Here is a 24,480-nt window from a genome sequence, read left to right as displayed (position 1 = left end):
AGCCAGACAGAGAGAGAGAGAGAGAGAGAGAGAGAGAGAGAGAGAGAGCTGTCATGTAATGTGTTTACCTTAGCAGTATAATAAACATAATAAACGCATGTGTTGTTGACCATTCGACGCAGGAGTTGAATGGCTGTTGGTAGAGAGGTGTTAAATTAAATGAATCCCAAGTAGGCAATTACCACGGATGGATAGTGTAAAACCTTGTCCATGATTTACGGAAATCACACAGATTGCTTTTACTACTCACTCGATTAGTGTCACAGTTTTGTAGTCGATACGATAGTGGTAACATTTCCAGCTTTTTTGTCTGGTGTAAAGACAAAGTCCAGCCCATATCTCTTCGAGCTGGTACGTTTGGTGACTTACTGCGAACTCAGAGAAAGAATCTACATGCTCGGTTTTGTACAGCATTTATACAACTAAACAAGAGGCAACCTCTTCATTGTTAGGGTTGGCATCCCCGAAACCTGGGTTTGAATTGGTCTAAGAAATTGCGTAGATCAATTCTCAATATATCATGGACTTATTCATTCAATATGTAAACAGACTGTTCAATACAGTGTTGGACAGTGGTATTTTCCAGAGACCTGGAACACTGGCGTGATAATCCCGCTGTACACATCTGGTTCTGTGAGCGATCAAATGACTACCGAAGCATCACCCTACTCAATGTGCAAGGCAAGATTTTTACATATATTCTCGGAGAATCGTCTCCGAATCTGGATCAGCTCAATAATCTGTTATCAGAATCTGAAGCAGGATTCCGACCTAATAACTCGACGATAGACCATGTCTTTACTCTCCAAGCCCTAGCTACAAAGTACATGTCAAAGCTAAATGTCTTTTCTACTGCGCGTTCATTGGTTTCAGGAAAGCCTTTGACTTTATTGATAGGCAAGAACTCTTGGATATGCTGTTTTACAAGTGATATCGATATAAACTATTCACTAAACTTAAACATTTATAAATCTTTTTAAGGCGTGTGTGAAAGGTGAGGGTTGGGCGTGGGGTGGGGTGGGGTGTAACGTCTTCATTCACATCTTCCTGTGGCGTCAGACAGGGCTCTGTCCTGAGTTCAGTATGTATTCAAATTGTGAAAGTGGTATTTTTGTTTCTCAGCACATGGAAGACATTGTCTTATTACTGTTCGCTGATGATGTTTCAGCGTGTGTCTGCACCGTGGTTGTTTTGCAAAACAGCTTGATGTGGTCCATGCATACTGTCAGAAACGAGGACTTGAAATCAATATGAAGAAAACGAATGTTTTTATTCCGAAACGGTGGAATTGTGTGCAGAAAGAAACAGTGGCACATTGGAACCCACATGTTAAAACTGTAACCTATTATAGCTACCTTGGTGTTCTGTTTTCCACATCACTGAAGTGGTCAAAAGCATGGCAATCTATCTCCCTCAAAGCTAGTAAAGTCATTTTCTCCATGTATAGATAATTTCGTAAGCATAAGCATATTTCCTTCACTGTTCCTTGTAAAACAATTATAGTAAAACATGCCTGTATTACTATATGGTTCAGAAATCTAGGGCTAGGTATTATGAATTCATAGAAAAGGTACACACTACATACTTCAAATTATTTCTAAATGTTGGCAAGAATGTAGTAGATCCTCGGTGCACGTGTGTCTACTCAAATACGTCTCATAAAGGTTTGGTTAAAATTATTAAGAATGGAATCACACACCACCATCCTCACCAGCGTTATTTATGCCTAAAAACTTGATGAAAATGGTAAACATACATGGGTGTCAGATGTCCGTCACTTACTTTTCACAACAGGTTGTTCATATGCTTGGATAACGCAAGATGCAGGAAACATGCACATGTTTATCAGTACTTTTACACAAAGCGTCCGTGATATATATTCCCAGGACTGGCATTACCACTTTGCATATCCATATTGTAAAAGAATTACTCGACTTTCAAATTATCACAACAGCCTGAACTGAAAGCCTGAAAGCACTAAGTGACAAGACCTTCATTCGTGCATTCTGTAAACTACGTATTGCATTGCATTCGTTTAAAGTAAATCTACTGAGACAAAACAATTATGTAGCAGGGCGTGGAGTCATCCCATAGATAACATCCTTACCTTGTCAGCTTGCTGACGGGGTTAACGTCTTTGGTCATGAGGACAAGGCGTCCGACTTCGGATCAGAAGGTCCGTGGTTCGAATCCCAGCACGGGACTCGGAAATTTTATGGCTGCTACAAATCTACTAATGAAAACATTGCTGAATGCACAAGTTGTAATCTAGGAGATCTTGAAGATGAGTACCATGTATTACTTGTATGTGAAAGGTATGCGGATCTCCGAACAAAATATTTACATATTATCAATTACAAATGTCGCATATTATCAATTACAAATGTCGCATATTGTCAATTACAAATGTCGCATATTATCAATTACAAATGTCGCATATTATCAATTACAAATGTCGCATTTCTGTCGCAATTTTCATGAAACGTGTTTTCCTTATCATGAAGATGTACATAAGTTCTTGCTGTCACCTGCTATGGCTATGTCGTCACAATCAATTGTACTTTGGGCCACATGGACAAAATACCGAATAAATGAATTGAACTGGATTGTGTGGTCAAGACACGCTTATTTCCAGATTTATAGCATAGCTTAAATGTTGTTGACTTCATAGTTCCATGGTTTTGAAGTTTGTGTTAATTGTTCATGTTCTAGCAGGTAAAGTACCCGCTAGAGAGCTCTCAGTGATGTGGCTGCAAACAGTTCTACTATTGCTTGGTGAGTTCATGTACACTGGTTTAGAACCAAGAGTAGTGTAGCAGTACCATGATCTCAATGACAAAATTGTAGGAAAGTTATATGAATGGTATCATCTGCTGATAAATGACTTTCTCTGTGGGGCAGTATTCCAAACTCAGACTGGCTTAAGAAATACAGTTCGCTCTACCACCATGTATAGTGTAATAAAACACTTTCGCCCTGAACTATTATAGTTAGAGTACGAGGACGCTGGCGTCCGAGTGCTTTAACCCCCTGGCTGCCGAATTTTTTTTCAGGCGCACATTTTCATACAGTTTGAAAAGTGAACGTTGTGCGAGAATTGCTCTCGCGTGGTCCTGGATCTACGTAAGGCTATAAAATTACACAGAAATGTAGAATATTAAATTTCCTATCCGTTGGTATAAATATAAGTGCAACTTCCTTGGCGGTTTGTGAAATAAACCTTGCTAAATGTTGTCCAAATTTTTGTTATGCGTTAAAAAACAGTAAATTTCTCCGCTTTTTATCGCGCACCGATAAAAGCACTGTGCTACAAATTTTTTAATGGGGCATCTTTACGGAAAGTGTGAGCGAAGAAAATACAGCCTGATATCTGAACGACATAAGTGTATATGAATTGGGTTTATGTGCTTGTGCATAGCGTTATACGCTCAACATTAAAAATGACTCGCAATAAATGTCAAAAATGTATTTTCTTCTATGACGTCAAACGACGAAAGAGAGGTCATACACGTATAATGATAAGGGGGCATAACTCCGTTATGCGTAACACTAGGTCAATGTAACTCAGATCACTTGGAGAAAATGTGTTGTGGATACGGACGCTATATTTTCGTTATTTTATATTCATGGTGAACCTCACTATTCCAATTCAAAGTTCCCCGATGAGAACGGATGCGCTTTGATAGTTTCACAATTTATAAGAAAAGATGACAACGTATTACATTTGAAAGCACGTAATAGCGATTTGAATGGCCCTATCCGATATATAAGTTAGTTCTTAGATTCCCATATTCTCCTGTTTGTGTAGATGTAATTTGACTAATTTTGCATCGTTATTACCAGAGTACTAGCCATATCTTCAAATGTAACGAAATTGCTGAAAATAATACAACATTTTACTTGACGTCATCGCTTGTTTTATGCATTTTGCGACGTCGGAAAACGACGACATTGGTATGCTGATTAGTATATATCTCACTTAATTGCCATTCATTGTAGAAAAGGTCTAGACTTCTATGTCAGAATTTAACACTCTTTAGACAAAACATAAAATGACTGATTTTTCCATTTAGATAGTGTCCTGAATATATCAACAATTAGACAGTTTGACAGCGTATCTTATTGTGACCAACACGCGCACCTGTTTGGCATCAATTTAACGTAAATAAAAATAATATTTCACAACACCCGAACATTTTGTTTGGGATAAGAATTTTGTTTGTTTATGATTATGAAGCTATTTCTCTTCATACGTATGCAATGAAAGATGCATAAAGATAGCTTTTGATATATGGAACTATATATTAGAATATGGATATAAGATTTGTCCGAATTAACACATGAGATGGTATATATATTTTTCAACAATTTTCCTATAAGTAGTTAGAGTTTGATATCCTGTCATCACAATATTATTTAATCGAATATGAATATTATCGAAAACAATGATAGAGAATCAAAAAACGTTGCCAACAAACGCGCACCTTGCCGATCTATATGCATCATTCTTTTGTCTATAAAACGACACAAAATTATGCAATGAACAAGACAATTCCTTTAAATATGTGTGCATGTACATTTCATACCATATATAAATAATTGTCATTAATATTATCAGTTTTGCGTATAAGGTTGAATCATATCACCGTTCATTAACCTGTTCATATGAAATTGCAATATTAGTCCAAATAAATTGAATATTGTACATCATAGGAACTAAAGTAATTGCAGTTATGGCTACGTTTGATCTTCTAACACTTGTGTAAAGGTTTAAAATATGGTGTATTGCAATAAATATGTCAATTTCTTATGTAAATATGATTCAAACAATCAAAAACTTTCAAAGAATAAAACACCGTAAACCCTATATGCATGCATGTATGATATGATATTGAACAAGGCTAAATGTAGATACTGAAGTCTGTTTCATGAAAAAGTATCCGAACTATGCGCAAAATATACATCACAATACTGACAGTGTAATCGGAAGGATATGGCGATTGTGTTTACTCTTGTTCAACCGACCTTCACCTCAGAAATTGCCTGATATGTACAACAATGTTGACGTATGACATCACTACCGCTGACCGATTTCTTACAAAATGGCGGCTTTGCTGACAAGAGTACACAGGATTTTGCGAGGACCCATCCACTGATTCAGGGATCGTTTGTACATAAATATGAGATGTAAGTAATCAGAATGATTCTGACTATCTGTGTATTGTTATGTGTTTTTATCTTTTTTCACTATACGTAAGAGAAAAGGACAGAAATGCAGATAATTACCGTTGTCGTTCTACGTGATTTGGCGTCAGTCATGGCGTCACGCTGCACGGAAACTTTGACAATTTCTTATGAATTATCAAATCATTGCATTGTATCTATTTATAATTTCCTATTTCTTGCTACGATACTCTTTCCATGTATATTCTAAAGGTATTGAGCCATTGCAAGCAATGAATAGACGGATGAATGTTGAAAAATTTCAGAAAATGCTACGCAGTGTAAAATCGGAATTTGTCTTTGTTTACATTTCACACAAACGCAGTCTTTCAAGCACAGCGTTCGTTTTCACACCCAATATGTTTCGTCTCATTTTATCTAGACAGTTATTATTGGTGACACAGACCAGTTTCAAATTGATTCTTAAATGTATGGGGAATTCAGTGATGCATTTGTCGAAGCTGAATATGAAATATACGTGATGTAATAGGCGTCTCAATACCGGCCTTCGCGAAACGTGATTTTGTAAACACTATCCAATATGTCGGAAAGCGCTCTACGGCGTTCGTGTAAGTGCATTTTCGAAAACATCCCAACCGATTCTAGATTCATCGGCAACGTTTCAGAATTATAATTAGCGATTTCATGTAAAACTGATATCAGTGATCATAAATATGTTATTTTTGAAATTCAATACTCACAGTAATTATCCGATTTTCACATTTCAAAACATACAGCAAATAACGCTGTGAATCGCGATTTCATACTGTGTAAAAAATGTCGCCATTTTCGATGAAGCCTATTTTGTAAGGTCATTTTCAGCACTTTAGCTTTGTTTAAAATAATAGTGGATGGTATCAAGAAACAGGGAATTTCCCGCAGAATTCGAAACTGTGAAGTGTATTTGTGTGCGTGGGATATTTTGATTTTTTATTCGACTTCAAATTGAGGGTTGAAGGGGAAGGACATATATGTCCCTGTGGCAGCCAGGGGGTTAACGTTATAATAGTTCAGGGCTAAAGTGTGCTTTATGACACTATACATGGTGGTAGAGCGAACTGTATTTCCTTTCTAAGATGCCAAATGTCATACTTTCTAAGCATAATTACGATTAATTTAAGGCAGAAAACAAGCGACGGTGTCGGTGACCTAAATTAAGAATCCTCGCACAGGGCTAACTTGCGTGCTGTTCTAGTGATGTGTCTGACCCCCTACGTTAAAACAAACGTTACCAGAAAAAAAAATGATAACAGTTTGATGACGGTTTAAGTTCGGATTAAATATCTTCTCTGATTTATTTTAATTACATCTGCCATTAACGTAAACCATATGAGGCAATATGAACGTCGCATTTCCACTACCAACGTAAGTTTAGATCAGTACATCCAGATAAAGCTGAGTAGTCAAGCGACATTCCACGATTGCATTGTGGGAATGCAAACATTGCGAACGTTACCTTGTCGCTGAAAACGCGTGAGTCGAATTGAAACATTTTAACCGTTGTAAAACATAAACGTAATCTTTCCACCAGTGATGTTAGCTGCGTGAAGCAACTGCAAACCAAGAAACGGGATACAACGGAGTAGTTTACTGTAGGATGCCGTACGAGGCGATGACAACTGACATGCATCGTGACGTCGCTTACATTGTGACGTAATGTGAACTTGTTCGATTACGAGGAGGCACACTAGAATGGCACAATGACGGGATAACGTCATTCAATTGTTACGTCATCAAAAAACTATCCCTAAATTGTCTGATAATGTTGTTGTTTTTCGACTGCTCTAACCGCTAGGCATCTTAGAATATCAATTACAATGGGCATATGTGTTATATTACCTTTTTCAATTTAAGGTTATGTTCGATTTTTGTTTTTTCCTGTTTCAATATGGCATAATTCCATTCCAGCATCACAAGCTCATGGCGTTGAGGACTGCGACTATGGAGTATATGGCGAGAACTGCGACAGGCCCTGCCCCTCCAACTGTGCAACTGCCCAACAGAAAAACCTCACACACTGCAATCAGTACACTGGGGAATGTTCTGAGGGATGTGTTCGTGGTTACCATGGCGACCAGTGTAATATATCCTGCAGCAGAGGCTGTTTAAACGAAACCTGCAATATTGGAGATGGACATTGTACGTTAGGTTGCCATGGGAACTACAAAGGGGAGTTCTGCAATGTGACATTAGGTATGTTAGATCTTTGGACGATATTGTATCTTAAGCCAGCAAATATTGCAATTGCTAATAGACATACGTATTTATTTCAAGAAATAACTTTTGATAAAGCTGGAAATACGCGTCAGATGAATGTAGTGCGTATGTTAAATCAGGCCAGAATACATGACGTTTGGTAGAACAGAGATCATGGAGACACATTATTTATACCATACGTGTCATCAAATCCCCAGGAATTAAGTTTTGGCAACCTCAGAGAAAACAACCATTTGTAACATGGATAGTGTCACGTGAAAAATATAAGGAAAAACGTATTCCGAACATTAGTAGGGCCCTGTTTAGAAATGTGGAAACAGTTACATAATCCCTCTTTAAAAGTTCAGAACATTAGTCAAAAATCAGTGCCAACTAAAGGACATCGAGAAAGCATACATAAATAAAAACGAAAAACCTTTTCCACATTCACAAGACATCTCTAATAAAAGTAGTGTCCGTTGTATAGATCTGAATTTACCATGTATCTTTGTATGTTCAACATAGAACGCCTTAGCAAAACAATAACAAGCCTTAACTATTCTCAGAAACTGTTGGTGTAAAGGAAAAATGGCTGTGAAATTACAGGAATAAACCAGTGATGTTAGCAGGTGTTGGAGAAAGGGATATTAAGCATGTCCTACCACCCACCATTCACAAACTCGTCCTTGTTCGCCAAACTAATTTCATCTTGATTTTGCTTGCGTTAAAGAAACAGTGGTGACGACACATACAACGTTACCAACAACAGAGGCGTCTCCCGTCGAGCCTGCAGCAGATCTCGCAGTGATTATCGTTCCTATCGTCGTCGTCATCATCCTCTGTCTGGTCATAGTGGCTGTCTACATGGTGTAAGTGTACAACTGACACAACTACTCATTCGTCATACTCTCTCTGGTCATAGTGGCTGTGGTGGTCTACATGGTGTAAGTGTACAGCTGACACAACTACTCATTCATCATACTCTGTCTGGTCATAGTGGCTGTGGTGATCTGCATGGTGTAAGTGTATCGGTGACGCAACTACTCATTCATCATCCTCTGTCTGGTCATAGTGGCTGTGGTGGTCTGCATGGTGTAAGTGTACCACTGACACAACTACTCATTCATCACACTCTGTCTGGACATAGTGGCTGTGGTGGTCTGCATGGTATAAGTGTATAGCTGACACAACTACTCATTCATCATACTCTGTCTGGTCATAGTGTCTTTGGTGGTCTGCATGGTGTAAGTGTACAGCCGACACAACTACTCATTCATCATACTCTGTCTGGTCATAGTGGCTGTGGTGGTCTGCATGGTGTAAGTGTACAGCTGACCGAACTACTCATTCATCATACTCTGTCTGGGCATAGTGGCTGTGGTGGTCTGCATGGTGTAAGTGTACAGCTGACACAACTACTCATTCATCCTACTCTGTCTGGTCATAGTGGTTGTGGTGGTCTACATGGTGTAAGTGTACAACTGACACAACTACTCATTCATCATACTCTGTCTGGTCATAGTGGCTGTGGTGGGCTTCATGGTGTAAGTGTGCAGCTGACACAACTACTCATTCATCCTACTCTGTCTGGTCATAGTGGCTGTGGTGGTCTGCATGGTGTAAGTATACAGCTGATACAACTACTCATTCTTCATACTCTGTCTGGTCATAGTGACTGTGGTGGTCTGCATAGTGTAAGTGTACAGCTGACACAACTACTCATTCATCCTACTCTGTCTGGTCATAGTGGTTGTGGTGGTCTGCATGGTGTAAGTGTAACGCTGACACAACTACTCATTCATCCTACTCTGTCTGGTCATAGTGGCTGTAGTGGTCTGCATGGTGTAAGTGTACCACTGACACAACTACTCATTCATCGTACTCTGTCTGGTCATAGTGGCTGAGGTGGTCTGCATGGTGTAAGTGTATCGGTGACACAACTACTCATTCATCATACTCTGTCTGGTCATAGTGGCTGTGGTGGTCTGCATGGTGTAAGTATACAGCTGATACAACTACTCATTCTTCATAATCTGTCTGGTCATAGTGACTGTGGTGGTCTGCATGGTGTAAGTGTACAGCTGACACAACTACTCATTCATCATAATCTGTCTGGTCATAGTGGCTGTGGTGGTCTGCATGGTGTAAGTGTACCACTGACACAACTACTCATTCATCATACTCTGTCTGGTCATAGTGGCTGTGGTGGTCTACATGGTGTACCTGTACCGCTGACACAACTACTCATTCATCATACTCTGTCTGGTCATAGTGGAGATCTGCATGGTGTAAGTGTACCGCTGACACAACTACGTGTTTATAATGGGAACCAGCAATGGTGTAACTCTTCATGGTTTTCACTACAACCATAGCTACAAGTTCCATCAATAAAGGAGATATGTTCCATATCTGATCTTTAATAAATACTGAAAACGAAAAAAACATACTTAAATATTCAAATATAATCAAATACCGTTCAATATTGAATTTGAAAAGGTTCTAGTATTTGTGCTTCTTTGCAGACGAAAAAGGAAGAGGAGAAGAAAAGCCAACATTGAGAGCAGGTAATATAATAAGAAACGATTATGCAACATCGTGTCATCTTTCCCAAGACTTTATCAGTAACAGACCTCTAATGTTTTTACTTCAATGTGAACATAAACTGTCTGACATATCATAAACTGTCTGACATAGCATACAGAATACAGCTCCTGCATAGTGGAAGCAGTAGAAACAATTTAAACTTGACAATTCATTTCACTGATTTAAGCATACCAAAATAGAAATCATCGACCCATTGTGATTGTCAACTTTTCTACTTGCAGGTTTCAAGAAGAAGGTAAGTATGTCAGTGAAGCTGGAATATGACTGGTGTAGTGTTATTTGCGTCCTCCCTTGACTTTGCCTTCCCTAACTGATATTTAACATATACTCTTCCAAACAAGAAACTAGACATGCTGCTTTGGAGTTTATTTGCTGAGTGCATATAATTGATTCATACATGACATCATTGCTCAGTTACAGAAAAATAATCACTTTACAAATTTTTAAAACATGATTTTCCAGAAAGTGTTTGGTAAAACAACAGAGGGCTATTAAAGCCACTTGGTGAGAGTGAAATGTCAGTATCTGGGGTAACCACCATGAACATCGATCACTGCTTGGCAGCGACGGCCATAGAACAAAGGCGATGCCAGTCGCTGTCTTGAGGAATGCCTTGATACTCTTGCTGAAGTGCAGTTCTTGTAGTGTCTGACGTGGCGGATTACATTGGCACAAGCGTCGGTCAAGAGTACCCTATGGATGTTCAATGTGGACAAATCGGGTGACCGAGAAGCCCATGGTAACACCTGAATGTTGTTTTGCTGGAGGAAGTCCAGGCAAACACGTGCAACGTGAGGTCGAGCGTTATCATGCTGGAAACATCCACCGTTGACGTTGATGAAGGGAATGACGTGACGGTGCAAAATCCCGTTTCTATAACGAACCCCATTCAATGCAGCAGCCACGTGCACAAGAGCTGTCCGGCCATTATGATGGATACCTGCCAAACCATGACACTTCCACCACCAAATCTTTCGAACTGCTGCACACAGTTATCGGCGTTACGTTCGTTCCAACGTCGGTATACCTGTGAACGTCTGAGAAGAAATCGAGATTCATCTGAGAACAAAAGTGTCCTGCATCCTGCATGCGGCCATTCCACTCGTTGTCTGCACCATTGTAGACGTTCAGCCCGCTGACCTTGTGCCAAGACATTACGTCGAACTGGTCTTCTCGCAAAAAGTCCTGCTACCCATAGCCGACTGCACACTATCTGGCCGAAGATTCGGCGCATTCCAGGGATTTGGATTTTATGGATATTACGGTGGTGGTGCGTGAACGAGGATGTCTCACCAGATGTTCCGATACTGGGAGGTGGTGGTAACTCTAGGTCGACCTGACCTGGGTCTGTCATTAACTCCTCCGGTATTTTTGTATCGGATCCATAGGTTTGAGATGGTCTGTCTGGACACGTCGAAGTTCCTTGCCACCTCATGCTACGATGCCCGTCTATGCAAACGGCCGATGGCGTTGTGTCGTTGAGCTTCTGTCAACCTTGGCATTCTTTCGTCGTCTATAGTGGCTTAGGACAATGCATGTGGAGTACCATTGATGTAGCTTTTTAAAGCATACAGTCATAGGCTTCAGCTCATGTTCGTGCTGGTGCGTCTTAGCGATTCACTACAAACGTGAGTGTAGTTTCAACATTTTTTATCAAAGTTTCTTTTATTAAACGTTTTGTCTTCGGCAACCATTTATCCCATGTTGTGATTCAGCATGGACTGGTTTGTGTCAAATATTTTCCTAAAGTTCAAATTGTTGCTATGTCAAGTTTCTTTTGTTCACCTACAGATTATGCTTAATATCCTCAGATAATATGGAGTGTATATCTCAGCATTACTCAGGATAGGTATGAAGGTTGGGACAAGATTCATAGGTTTGAGGTTTCGGAAGTATTAGTTCGTCACAAAGTATTTCTGTGGTTCCTTCTCCCCGCCTGACATGAAATCATAAAACAAATCATGGATGTGTTTTCCCCACCGTTGTGGAAGTATTTCCCCGGTGTAATATAAAAAATGAAAAATACAGTTTTCCATCCCCCCTCGTAAAATTAAAATATCAGCTTGACCTTTATTTACCTTTAACCCCCGGATACCGAGTGTTTTTTCAGGCGCACATTTTCATACGGTTTGAAAAGTGAACGTTGTGCAAGATCTACGTACGGCTAATACATTACACAGAAATGTAGAATATTAAATTTCCTATCCTTTGGTATAAATGTAAGTGCAACTACCTCGGCGTTTTGAGAAATAAACACAGCTACATGTTGTCCAAGACTGTGTTATGCGTTAAAAAACAGTAAATTTCTCCGCTTTTTATCGCGCACCGATAAAAGCACTGTGCTACGCATTTTTCAATTTGGCATCTTCACGGAAGGTGTGAGCGACGAAAATGCAGCCTGATATCTGAACGACATAAGTGTATATGAATTGGGTGTATGTGGTTATGCATAACCTTATACGCTCAACATTAAAAATGACTCGAAATAAATGTCAAAAATGGATTTTCTTCTATGACGTCAAACGACGACAGAGAGGTCATACATGTATAATGATAAGGGGGCATAACTCCGTTATGCTTAACACTAGGTCAGTGTAACTCAGTTGGCATGGAGAGAATTTGTTGTGAATACGGACGCTATATTTTCGTTATTTTTTGTTTCCGGTGAACCGAACTATTCCAATTCAAAGTTGCCCCAATGTGAGCGGATACGCGTTGGTAGTTTCACAATTTATAAGAAAAGATGACAACGTATTACATGTGAAAGCGTGCAATAGCGATTTGGATGGCCCTATCCGATATAAAAGGCAGTTTTTAAACTCCCATATTCACCTGTTTATGTAGATGTATTTTGACTAATTTTGCATCGTTATTATTAGAATACTAGCCATATCTTCAAATGTAATGAAATTGCCGAAAATAATTCAACATTTTAGTTGACGTCATTTCTTGTTTTATGCATTTTGCGACGTCGGAAAAAAGACGACATTGATATGCTGATTAGTACATATCTCACATAATTTCCATTAATTGTATAAAGGGTCTCGGCTTCTATGTCAGAATTTAACACTCTTTAGACAAAGCATAAAATGACTGATCTTTCCATTTAAATAGTGTCCTGAATATATCAACAATTAGACGGCTTGACTGTGTATGTTATTGTGAGTAACATGCGCACCTGTTTGGCATCATTTATCGTAAATGAAAAATTATATTTCACAACACCCGAATATTTTGTTTAGGATGAGAATTTTCCTTGTTCATGATTATGTAGCTATTTCTCTTCATAAGAATGCATTGAAAGATGCAAAAAGATAGCTTCTGTTTTATATAGGGAACTATATATTAGAATATGGGTGTAAGATTTGTCCAAATCAAGACATGGCATGGTTTATATATCTTTAAACAACTTTCGTATAAATATAGTTAGAGTTTGATATCCTGTCATCAGAATATGTTTTAATCGAATATGAATATTTTGGAAGGTCATTTTCAACACTTGTTATTTGTCTAAAATAATAGTGGGTGGTATCAAGAAACAGGACATTTCCCGCAGAATTCGAAACTGTGAAGTATATTTGTGTACGTGGGATATTTTGATTTTTATTGGACTTCAAAGTGAGGGTTGAAGGGACATATATGTCCTTGTGGCGCCCAGGGCGTTAAGGGAGAAATAGCTGTGAATGGATCATTAATAATGCTTCCGAGAGAAAACGATTCGATCTGTGTCAAACATCATTTTAAAGACTAGCAGCGAGTGACTGGATTTTAATATTTCAGGTATAGATAATATATCATATAATGGGTGAAAAACATTTTCAATTATATTTTTTCTATGGTAATTCTATATTTTTTTCCCATTCTCCTCTTGCTGGGAGATGACAATTGTATATAATACTGATCATTTTAAGTCCCCCTGTCCATGTATGTGCTAGAACCAGTTATACAAGATAATTCCATAGAGGTTATTTTGTTAATGTTGTCAAATTAGGAGATAAACATCATGTGTTCCATTTTTATTTTCACCAATATTTACAGTATTTCACCCTTGAGAATATAATAAATGCTGTTTATCGTGTATCGACTCAATAACATATTGACGTTATTTCATCTAATATGGTGTTCTTTATTTTCAGTTCCCTTGATGGACAAGTTTGGGGCAGAAGCTGCCAGTGAGTACAAACTACCGTCAGTTTACGTTTAATTCCATACTTTCCTGTGACTTACATCACTTTCCTGGTGTATTTGATGTTGTAAAACTTGGTGTAAAAGGGGTGATTGAGAAAACAAAAAACATCAACTTTATTCAGGCGTTCTTCTCACAACATTGAATCACCTGTCCATGATATTTGGATATATTGTTGGTTCTTCTAACTAATGGATGGTTACCAAATTGTTAAGTTCCTATAAAAGTGATTGATTGTTCGGTAAACCGTAAACAATGATAGATACTCTGTCTATTTAGATACAAAAGCAGTCCCAAATCATTCATACGAAACAGGCTTTTGCATGACACTAGTTTAGTGGACAATGTACACAGACTCGGTTAAAGCCTTCTTTCTGACCGCCTCCGTGGTGCAATGGTTAGAGCGTCCACCCGGAGAGCGGAAGGTCGCGGGTTCATACCAAAAGAGTGAGTGAGTGAGTTTAGTTTTACTCCGCACTCAGCAATACTCCAGCTATATGGCGGCGGTCTGTAAATAATCGAGTCTGGACCAGACAATCCAGTGATGAACATTGATCTGCTTAATTGGGAACCAGTGACATGTGTCAACCAAGTCAGCGAGCCTGACCACCCGATCCCGTTAGTCGCCTTTTACGACAAGCATGGGTTACTGAGGGTTCATTCTAACCCGGATCTTCACGGGTACATACCAAAAGAAGTTAAAATATGGTACTTGTTGGTCCCTGTCTGGCGCTCGGCATTAAAGGGTGCAACAGGGACTGGTCGGCTCGGAGTCAGTATAATGTGTCTGAGTAGGGTATTCATGTTTCACTGCAGCATGGTATCTCAGTGGGCTAGCACTATAAAACCAGCTTCAGTCTGGGCTAGTACAAGGAGTCACACATACACACGCATGCACGTCGTCATATGAGCGAATATTCTCAAGTACGCCGTTAAACCCAGTTTCACCTCACCTGACCTTCTTTCTGACATGTCCACTAGTCAGCCCACTGTAGCACCGAATCATCTGTCCATGATATGTGTATATAGTGTTTGTTCAACTAGCAGACGAATGTTTTCCAAAGGTTTTTTTGGTCTTAATTTTCCGTAAAAGTAATTGTTTGGTAAACAGTTAATAATATTGAATAATAATCGATATTCTGTAGCATGTGTTATATTTGGGACTCTTCCACTTCCAAGCCGCGATGGCTGAGTGATTTGGATGGCTGACTTTGTGATTTGATGAACTCTGACTCTGAGGGTGAGGGTTCGAATCCCGGATGGGACTCAACCCAGAAAATATACAATAATCTGTACTTTACAAAGAAAATATAATACCAGTTATAACGTATGTCACATATGAACACTTTCTAAATGGCACCGTGTATTCACCGATGTTCTGTGTGTTAATACATATAACTAGTCCCAAGTCAGTCATACGATACAAGCTGTCTGGGCTGAGGTTGTCCAGGTGTTTCCTGAACTCCCATGACAATAGTTCAGTGAATAATGTATTCTTTCCTTGTTTTCTAAAAAATGAACACAATAAGATATTCTTGGTTAAACGTAAATGAAATTTTACTGAATAGCGTATCATCGTTAGCGTTAATTGTTAATGCATGACTTTATTCACGTCATTTTGTCTTGGTCGTAGTAAAAATCAAGAATCCCCTACCCCCTTGAATTGAGCGAATGTACTTGGGTTAGCCATTTCGGCAAGTGTTAGCCAAATTGCGATTTGAACACCTTATGACTTGTAGACGGTATAATAACGAAGAATATATCAGAAATGTACTGAAAACTGGTTCTAGAATGTACCTTTCCTGTCAGTGTTCTCTAGATTTCATTTGTTTCACTCTTTCTCCGCAATGCTTCCTTCCAAGAATATGAATTATGCATGACATGTTTATTGAGATTTTGCTAATAGGTCTTATTTCTTTGATCAGGACCGGTGCTTGGTGTGGCTCAACATAACCCAGAATCAGGTATATATGGAAAACTATGATTGATGACAATTCTTGAACAACACGCATATGTTTAAATCAAATGAAATATATTTGCATGGATGTGAAAGAAACATGGACAAATCACTTGCATGGCAAATAAAGTAGCAATACAAATAATTACTTAATGATAATCTCGCTTATTCATTGCCTTGCTTTTACCTCTCAAATGCATTTATTTCTCTTTCCGTGCAGATCCATTGGGGCAAAAGATAAACAACACAAGAACCCTGTTTGTGGAAACTGAAAGCTTCAAGAAAGTGGGAGAGATGCTGGATACGTTCCATCATGTGACAATCAGTGGAGCTCCTGGAGCAGGTAAAACATCCATGGCCCTGATGTTGGGAGCTGAATACAGGAGACAGGGGTTTGAGCTGGTACTGGTTGAGGATCTTGATAACGTGCAGCTATCTGACTGGCAGGGCGATGGCAAAGACGTATGTCTGATATTTGATGACATATTTCGGATGGCCGGGCCATATTTGGATGTGCTTCGTCTAACGCATCTTCTGTATGAGCTCCATATGCATCTAACACAGTGTAAGAATTTGCCTGAAGGGCGATATGAGAGTTACCAACAGGAGTCGGGAGAGAAAGGAAGGAGAGACAACCAGTCAAACATGTATCTCATATTCACCTCAGAATCCACCATCCTAGAACGTGCAATGTCAAAACTGGAAGGCCAGACATTCAGGTTTTTCAACAGTTGTACAATAGCAGACTTGACCAAAACAAAGTCATTGTCCTGCACAGATGAGGAGAAGAATAAAATATGGCTGAAACACAAATCCCATTACAAATATAAAGCAAAAGTCGATGCGATCGGACTTACTGCAAGCGAAAAACACGCTATTGGATTTCCTCTAGTATGCAGGCTTTTATCTAGTTATGCTGCCTTTCATGAGAATCATAAAAACATCTTGGTTAATCCTGTATCGACACTAAATGATGAATTTCAGGAGATCATCAGTCGGCGGGATGACCAGTCAGCTGCTCTGATCCTGGTGCTCCTGTGTGACGGGCAGCTGAACATTGGTCAGTTGGAGACAGAATCTGACCCAGGCCTAGAGACTCACCTCCAGGCAGTGCTGACTCTTGTGCCAACATCAACCAACCATAGTGTAGCTAAAGCTGTCAGGAGTCTTTGTGGTTCATTGTTGACTGAAGGAAACATAACAACATTTTCCCATTCTGTGATTTATGATGTCTGTGTTTCAGTCTTATACAGCACTGAACCTGAATTTGTTCGTGAACATTTCAGCATCCAGTTTCTCATGAAACATGTGCAGGATCCGCAAATCGACATGATAATTCCTGTCAATGAACACCATCTAATCATTCCTTTCTCAGACGCATACAGTGGAACACTGGTGGACAGGATGGTTCACTTTCTTGTCAATGGTGGAGCTTTAAACAAATACATTATGTACCCTATATGGAAAAGAACAGAAGTAGCTGACAGATTATCTCAAATGATCAACAATACAACTTTTCTGTCAGATTATGCCAAGCACAACATTTTCTGTTACGCCTGCTTCACTTGGAACAAATCAATTATGAAAACGCTCCTTCCCCACTGTGACATCAATAGGCCTGGTTTGAATGGCTGGACACCTGTTATACATGCAGTTGTCTCTGGACAGAAGGAAAGTATAGAATATCTCATGGGTCATACAGATGCTGCAAAACTAAGTGGCGCCAACAAAGACAGCTTGCTACATGTAGCTAGTGAATACAGGACAGCTTCAGTTGTAGATTACCTGCTGAATGACCTGAAATGTGATATCTACAGTCGGGGAGCAGACGGCTGGACACCAGTCACGCGTGCAGTGTTCGCTTGGAAGAAGGATGTATTGGAGGTTTTTCTGAAACACAAAGGTTTACCAGCTTCCATCATCAAAACGGCTCTTCATCTGGCATGTGAGTGGGGAAAATTTCCCCTAATAGAAACTCTGGCTTCATTGACAGATGTTAATTCTCCTGGTAAACATGGCCAGACACCCATAATGTGTGCAGCAGCTTCAGGAAAGAAGGAAATATTCGACGTTCTTGTGTCACGGAAAGCTGACATCAATGTGAGAGATGATGACAACAACAGCCTCCTTCATTTAGCATGTGAGCCAGACGATACGTCAATTTTAAAGAATCTACTTTCAAAGCTTGACATCAACATACCAGGACAACACGGCTGGACACCTGGAATGAAGGCAGCAGTGACTGGAAGAAAGGATGTATATGACCTGCTGGTGAAGGAGAATGCAGATCTTGAAGTGACTGATGACCATGGTAACAATCTCCTCCATCTTGCTTGCCACGGAGGAAATGTCGCCATTGTGAAGAACCTTCTCCCACAATTTGATATCAACAGTCGTGGAGGCAATGGGTTGACGCCGGTGATGTATGCGGTTGTCAATGGACACGAGATTCTGTTCCACTTGCTCGTGTCCGAAGGGGCGGATCTCTCTCTAAGGGATGACTACGACAACTCGGTATTTCATTTAGGATGTCTGGGAGGAAATAGAGCCATAGTGAAGGATCTACTGCAAAAGGCTGATTTGAACAGTCAGGGAAACCTTGGGAGAACAGGTGTTATGAAGGCGGCTTGGGCAGGCAATGCTGAGGTTTTCAAACTTCTTGTGTCAAAGAACGCTGACCTCAAAACACTTGATGACAACAAAGATACAATACTTCACCTGTCCTGCCAGGGGGGTAAAAGCTCCATTGTGGACTATTTAATAGGGGAAGGTTCTGACATAAATTGTCGTGGAAAATATGGCTGGACAGCGGTGATGAATGCAGCCTGGTGTGGAAAGAAAGCTGCTTTTCATCTACTGTATTCAGGTTTCCATGTCTGTAAACAATGTGTACCGTGACACAGTACTTCACCTGGCGTGTGAAGGAGGAAATATTCCCATTGTACAATCACTTCTGTCAACATTCGATGTCAACATTCGGGGAAAAAATGGCCGAACTCCAGTAATGGCTGCAGCATGGGCTGGGAAGAATGAAGTGATCGACCTTCTGATGACAATGAATCCTGACCTCAAACTGATTGATGACTACAGCAACAACATTCTCCATCTTGCATGCCGGGGTGGAAATACATTAGTTATTGAGTTTCTCCTGCCGCATTTTGACATAACCGTTCCTGGAGAAGATGGATTTACACCATTAATGATGGCAGCTCTCAGTGGGAAGAAGGAGGCGTATGATCTGCATGCAACAGGAAAGGGCGCTAAATCATTGCTTACCCCTAAGGGTGATAATGTTCTTCATGCTGCTTGTCAAGGAGGAAATCTAGCCATTGTAAAGGAAGTGGTTGACAGCTTTGACATCAACTGCAGAGGAAAGAATGGCCAGACTCCTTTAATGAGAGCAGTCTGCGGCGGCCACGTTGCTGTCTACAAATACCTGGTGTCCCGTAGTGCTGACCGTGCTGACCGTACGCTGGTGGACAAAGACGGACACTCTCTTCTACATCTTGCCAGTCGCCATGGGCAGCTTGCTGTGTTGAAACACATCTTTGATGGCTTTGATGTCAACACCCAGGACAACATGGGCTTGACACCTGCCATGACGGCAGTACTGTATGGAAAAGCTGCAGTACTCAAATACCTGAAAGATAAAGGTACAGATTTGTCAATAGTTGACAACACAGGAGACGATGTCCTTGATCTCGCTCTTAAACTTGGGAGCAGACAAATCATAAAACAACTAGCCAGAAAACATGATAAGAAAGTGACACCATGGAATGAACTGATGAAGTCTCTGGTAAGAGGGGAACTAACGTTCCTGAAGACCTACAGTCGGGGGAGTCCAGATCTTGTCCAGAAAGACCATTTTGGAGACACATTACTCCACCTGGCCTGTCGCGGAGGCAACAGACACTGCGTGGAGTACCTGCTCCCGGACTATGACATCAATGTCCAAGGTCGATATAACTGGACACCGGTGGTGATGGCGGCTATGTGTGGAAATGAAGATGTCCTCAAGCTGCTGGTGGATCACAAAGCAGAGCTCTCTCAGGTCCCAGACACAGGAGAGGACATCCTGACTCTAGCTCGCCGGATGAACAATACAGAAATTATCACATACTTGGAAAAACTTGCAAGCATGTGTACAAGCTCCTCAACTACGGACGGGACAGATAGTGGCGGACAGAAAGCGTAACCTCACAGCAAAGATGTCTCTATCTTGTCTCAGACACAGAAGAGGATATCCTCACTCAAACTCGCCGAGGGAATAACAAAGAAATCATCACGTGCTTGGAAGAAAATGAGTGAAATGAAAGTATGGAACTTTCTATCTTTTAAACATAAATAATCAGCATTGTAAAAGCTGTACCATTACTGACAGGAAGGGTAGTAACAGACGTAAAGAATGAAATACTCGCCTGTGTAACAAGGTTGGCAGGTACAAAGCACAAAGCATTTTTACGGAAGTCTTGAAAATCCTACCCACCAAATGTAACATATGTTACAAGCCACCAACTGTTTTCACTTTTCAAATTAGGTATCCTTAAACTATAAATGGACACGACAACATCCTTGCCACATCCATAAGAAAAGCTAAAAGCAGACTCAACTGTACAATTGTGACTATGGGATACGTATATACTTGTGTCAGTAGTATTGCTGCTGTACGATGGTCTAAACTTCGTTCTTAATTAGGCCTTACTTTAACAAAATATGAAAAATCTTAATTGGCAGGTACAAAGCACAAACGCTTTTTCGGAATTCTTGAAAAACCTACCCACTTCTTTTTCTTAAACTAAGAGCATGGAACATGTGATTATAAGTAATCAGCAGTGTAAAAGCTTTACCACGGGACGGGTAGTGACGGACAGAAAGCGTAACTGAGCACAAAGTTACATATTTGTGCTCAATGTTAATATGAAAAGAAATTGTCCTGAAAAAAAACTAACATCCTATGATCGTGCGTAAGCACACAGACATTATCCTTTGCGCTGTTTGGAGTGGACACAGCCTTACAGGATGTGCGTCAAGATGTTGCTGTAATCAGTGATCCACATGTTAAGTAGCCATTCTCCATCCTTCACTCATTACATAAATGTCAAATTGTCGACCTTTATTTCAGTCAACCCATCCACATCATGAATACAGACAAGCAAGATGAATAATGTGTGCCTGTGATGCAATTGTAAATATGTTTCTTGAATACTTGCTTCAACTTGTGACCCCGTGTATTGTACATATGATGAGAGTGAGTGAAGTTTAATTTTTACGTCATTTTTAGCAACATTCCATCCATCACTATCACGATGGGGGACACCAGAAATGGGCTTTACATATCGTAGCCATGTGGTAATTCCAACTTGGACCTTCTCCGTGACGAGGGAACACAAAATACTCGAAATGGTCATACAATACAGACCCGTGGGGATCAGTAACCCACGCTTGTCGAAAGAGGTGACTAATGGGATCAGGTGATCGGGCTCGCTGACTTGGTTGACACATGTCATTGTATACCAACTGAGAAGATTGCTGCTCGTGCTGTTGATGGCTGGATTGTCTGGTCCAAACTCTATTATTTAGATACCGCTCATATGGCTGGAATATAGCTGTGTGCACCAATTAACCAACCAAGGCATCATGCAATACATTCTTGTACAGTTTTTGCCGCTTTACAATCGAAGAAAAGGGAGGTAGCAGTGATATTAATGTATGATTATGCAGTGTGAATGTTGATGTATATGTATTCACACAGTCAGCAGAAGTCGTATTTATTACTTTTATCAGTGTCAGCAGCATACAGTCATGTGTTTATCATTAAAGTTAAAGAGTGGCAAATGAAAATAGATGTGGATGAAGTGATGACGTATCAGATGAAGTGACGGAATGCGTGGAACGTAACCTGGCCGTGATTCGTCGCAGGGTTATTTAAGATGTGTTTTGTGATGGTGGTGATTTCAGCCAGTTTGCAAGCTGGCTGACTGATGCCTCGAAGATTCTGCTTTGTAATTACTATATCACTGTTATGGTAGTAGTTGTGTTGATATGACGAATGACTGAGACCGTTGGAACTCATTATACAGTCAACAGTCTAACGGTAATGCGTCAAACATAAATACATGGTCCCAGCGCATTCCATCATTTCTGCGTTATTGTTTGGTTATACTAAACGACAGATCATTATTTTATTAGCTTCCTTGAGCCTCGACACAGCGGTGTTTAACTGTACACACAAGAAACACAATTTGGTATACATTAAAAAACGTGTAACGGTTGAAGAGAGGTAAAGAACAACATTTATATAATCTTTAGGTTTTTCTTCCTATACTCAACCCCCTGTGTGACTTTGTATGAGTGGCATTCTACAAGTTGGTGGTATAGAGATGACAAGACTTTATTAATGATCAACTTCTTTATTTTGACAATGGCGACGGTTCGGTATAGATTCTTATACCGTTGTCAAGCATATGGGGGTATGGAGGAGTACACCAGTTTATATACAAGACAAGATAAAGAGATAACAACAACAAGGGTGGGGAACAAAGCATCAAAGAAAGTTACATGATGAGCTACAATAGCAGGATGATGAGCTACAATAGCAGGATGATGAGCTACAATAGCAGGATGATGAGCTACAATAGCAGGATGATGAACTGAGATAACATGAATGAGATGAGTGGGAATACCGTGACAACTAGTGACTGTAAGTTTATTAGGCAGAAGCCAAGGTGGTGGGGGGTTAATTAGTGGGAAACCAGTGGTGAGGGATGTCAGATAGACAGGTGATGAGAAGACAGGGTGGGTCGAGTGGATAATTATTTGTGGACTAGGTGGTTGTAAGCTGATGGGATGTAATAGCCCTGATCCCTGTTAATAGAGAGGATAAAACTGCGTATTTGTAATGCCTCGGTCAATTTACGTTGAGTGTAATCATGTTTGTTGTTTTTAAGTGTTTTGACAGTGTCCCAGTTGATGCTGTGTTGAGGAAATTTGGCGATGTGTTCCGAAATGGCTGTTTTTTGTGTCTGCATTGTTTGTGGATGTTAATCATCCATACAGTCTTGTCATCCCCTGTGTGACTTGTCATCCCCTGTGTGACATGTGATTTTTGTCACGTTGTGTAAAGACGGACCACGTAAAATAATCAGTGTGACTATGATCAAAGAGAGTCTTATGCCAACCCACTACTAGACAGTTTGTTTATGTTGGCTTGTGTTACGTAGCTACAGTGAAGCCATAAAACCTGCTGGGGTATCATACCCTGTCACGTTATCACTACGTAAAATGATCAGTGTGACTATCACGGGGGACAAACAGAGTCAACCCATCACTGAACATTGTGTTCATGTTGGCTAGTGTTACGTACAACCACCAGTATTAGGCAGATAAAGTGAAGCCATGAATCCTGCCTAGGTATCATGCAGTTAGAGTAGTACCGTTTGCCCGATGGTATCTTATAAACAGTTTTAAGCAGTTCTTAGAGTATTTTTGTTATAATATGTACGTTAAAATAGTGTTTAAATATAGCATCGCAATCAACAGGGTACACCTGTATACATGTGTAAACATGATCTCGCCGATCTATGGCTGAAATATAGCCGAGATGATGTTAAGTCTGTGGGAAAAGTGTAGAGGAACGAATTTACAGTCAGTTTGGTTTGGTGCTGTTTTGCTTTTGGGGGTCACAGATGCGTGGGTGAACAATTCTATTGATTCACTGATATCCAGGTAAAAGGGTAAAGCACTTACTGCAAATGTGCTGTATGAATTGTGTGGACGATTCGGTTGTTGATCATGAATAAACGGACTTACATGTCAGCTGAATGTACTAAATGCAACATGTAACTGAGTTTGTCACTTGAGCCTTTTCACACGTTATATGAAATCACGTACTTCAGCTTAAAACTATTATGCAATAAAATACAATTTTCTCCATCAAGCAGTTTCTTTAACTGATTCAGTGACAGCAGGTCAACGCTGCCTAATTAAGGAAGGTAATGACGTGGTGTGACTCGATCCTGTCTGTAGTCATGCTCATTCGCCTTGAGAGTCCTAATAAATGCCGATACATGACATCACAGCAAGCTCTTGTCATGCAGCGTCACAACCCGTTGTACAGTCAGTTAGTCGTGTGGTGTTTACCTGAGGATGTACCTGTCTGGTATACCATCTCCATGACATGTCAATGGTGTTTACCTGAGGATATACCTGTCTGGTGTACCTGCTGCTGTCCTGTACCATCTCCATGACATGTCAATGGTGTTTACCTGAGGATATACCTGTCTGGTATACCTGCTGCTGTCCTGTACCATCTCCA

The 24,480-nt window shown here is 40.1% G+C and overlaps 1 protein-coding gene across 3 annotated transcripts; it reads left to right on the top strand.

Moving 5' to 3' along the window:
- Positions 1–2,716: 2,716 nt before the first annotated feature.
- Positions 2,717–24,098, top strand: LOC124266553. Of its 3 annotated transcripts, XM_046701354.1 has the most exons (8): positions 2,717–2,775; positions 7,132–7,416; positions 8,150–8,288; positions 9,942–9,983; positions 10,245–10,258; positions 14,160–14,195; positions 16,135–16,173; positions 16,387–24,098. In XM_046701354.1, exons 1-8 carry the CDS (start codon positions 2,745–2,747, stop codon positions 19,062–19,064), a joined length of 3,264 nt encoding a protein of 1,087 aa, XP_046557310.1. In that variant the 5' UTR covers positions 2,717–2,744; the 3' UTR covers positions 19,065–24,098. The 3 variants fall into 3 exon arrangements, with proteins under 3 accessions (XP_046557310.1, XP_046557312.1, XP_046557311.1); XM_046701356.1 differs by lacking the exons at positions 2,717–2,775; positions 7,132–7,416; positions 8,150–8,288 and adding an exon at positions 8,337–8,363; XM_046701355.1 differs by lacking the exons at positions 2,717–2,775; positions 7,132–7,416; positions 8,150–8,288 and adding an exon at positions 8,486–8,513.
- Positions 24,099–24,480: the final 382 nt, after the last annotated feature.

The sequence above is a fragment of the Haliotis rubra genome, unplaced genomic scaffold, assembly GCF_003918875.1.
Source record: "Haliotis rubra isolate DU_JTF1 unplaced genomic scaffold, ASM391887v1 Scf1264, whole genome shotgun sequence".
NCBI classification, from domain to species: Eukaryota; Metazoa; Mollusca; class Gastropoda; order Lepetellida; family Haliotidae; genus Haliotis; species Haliotis rubra.
Note: the sequence above shows the minus strand (reverse complement) of the source record. Positions and strands in the feature narration are given on the sequence as shown.

Bases quoted from the DNA above. Each gene is read 5' to 3' on its own strand.
- LOC124266553 (XM_046701354.1), top strand. From the start codon at position 2,745: ATGTGGCTGCAAACAGTTCTACTATTGCTTG. The intron at 14,196-16,134 runs GTGAGTACAAAC...TTCTTTGATCAG, and splicing joins GTTTGGGGCAGAAGCTGCCA to GACCGGTGCTTGGTGTGGCT. The intron at 16,174-16,386 runs GTATATATGGAA...CTTTCCGTGCAG, and splicing joins TCAACATAACCCAGAATCAG to ATCCATTGGGGCAAAAGATA.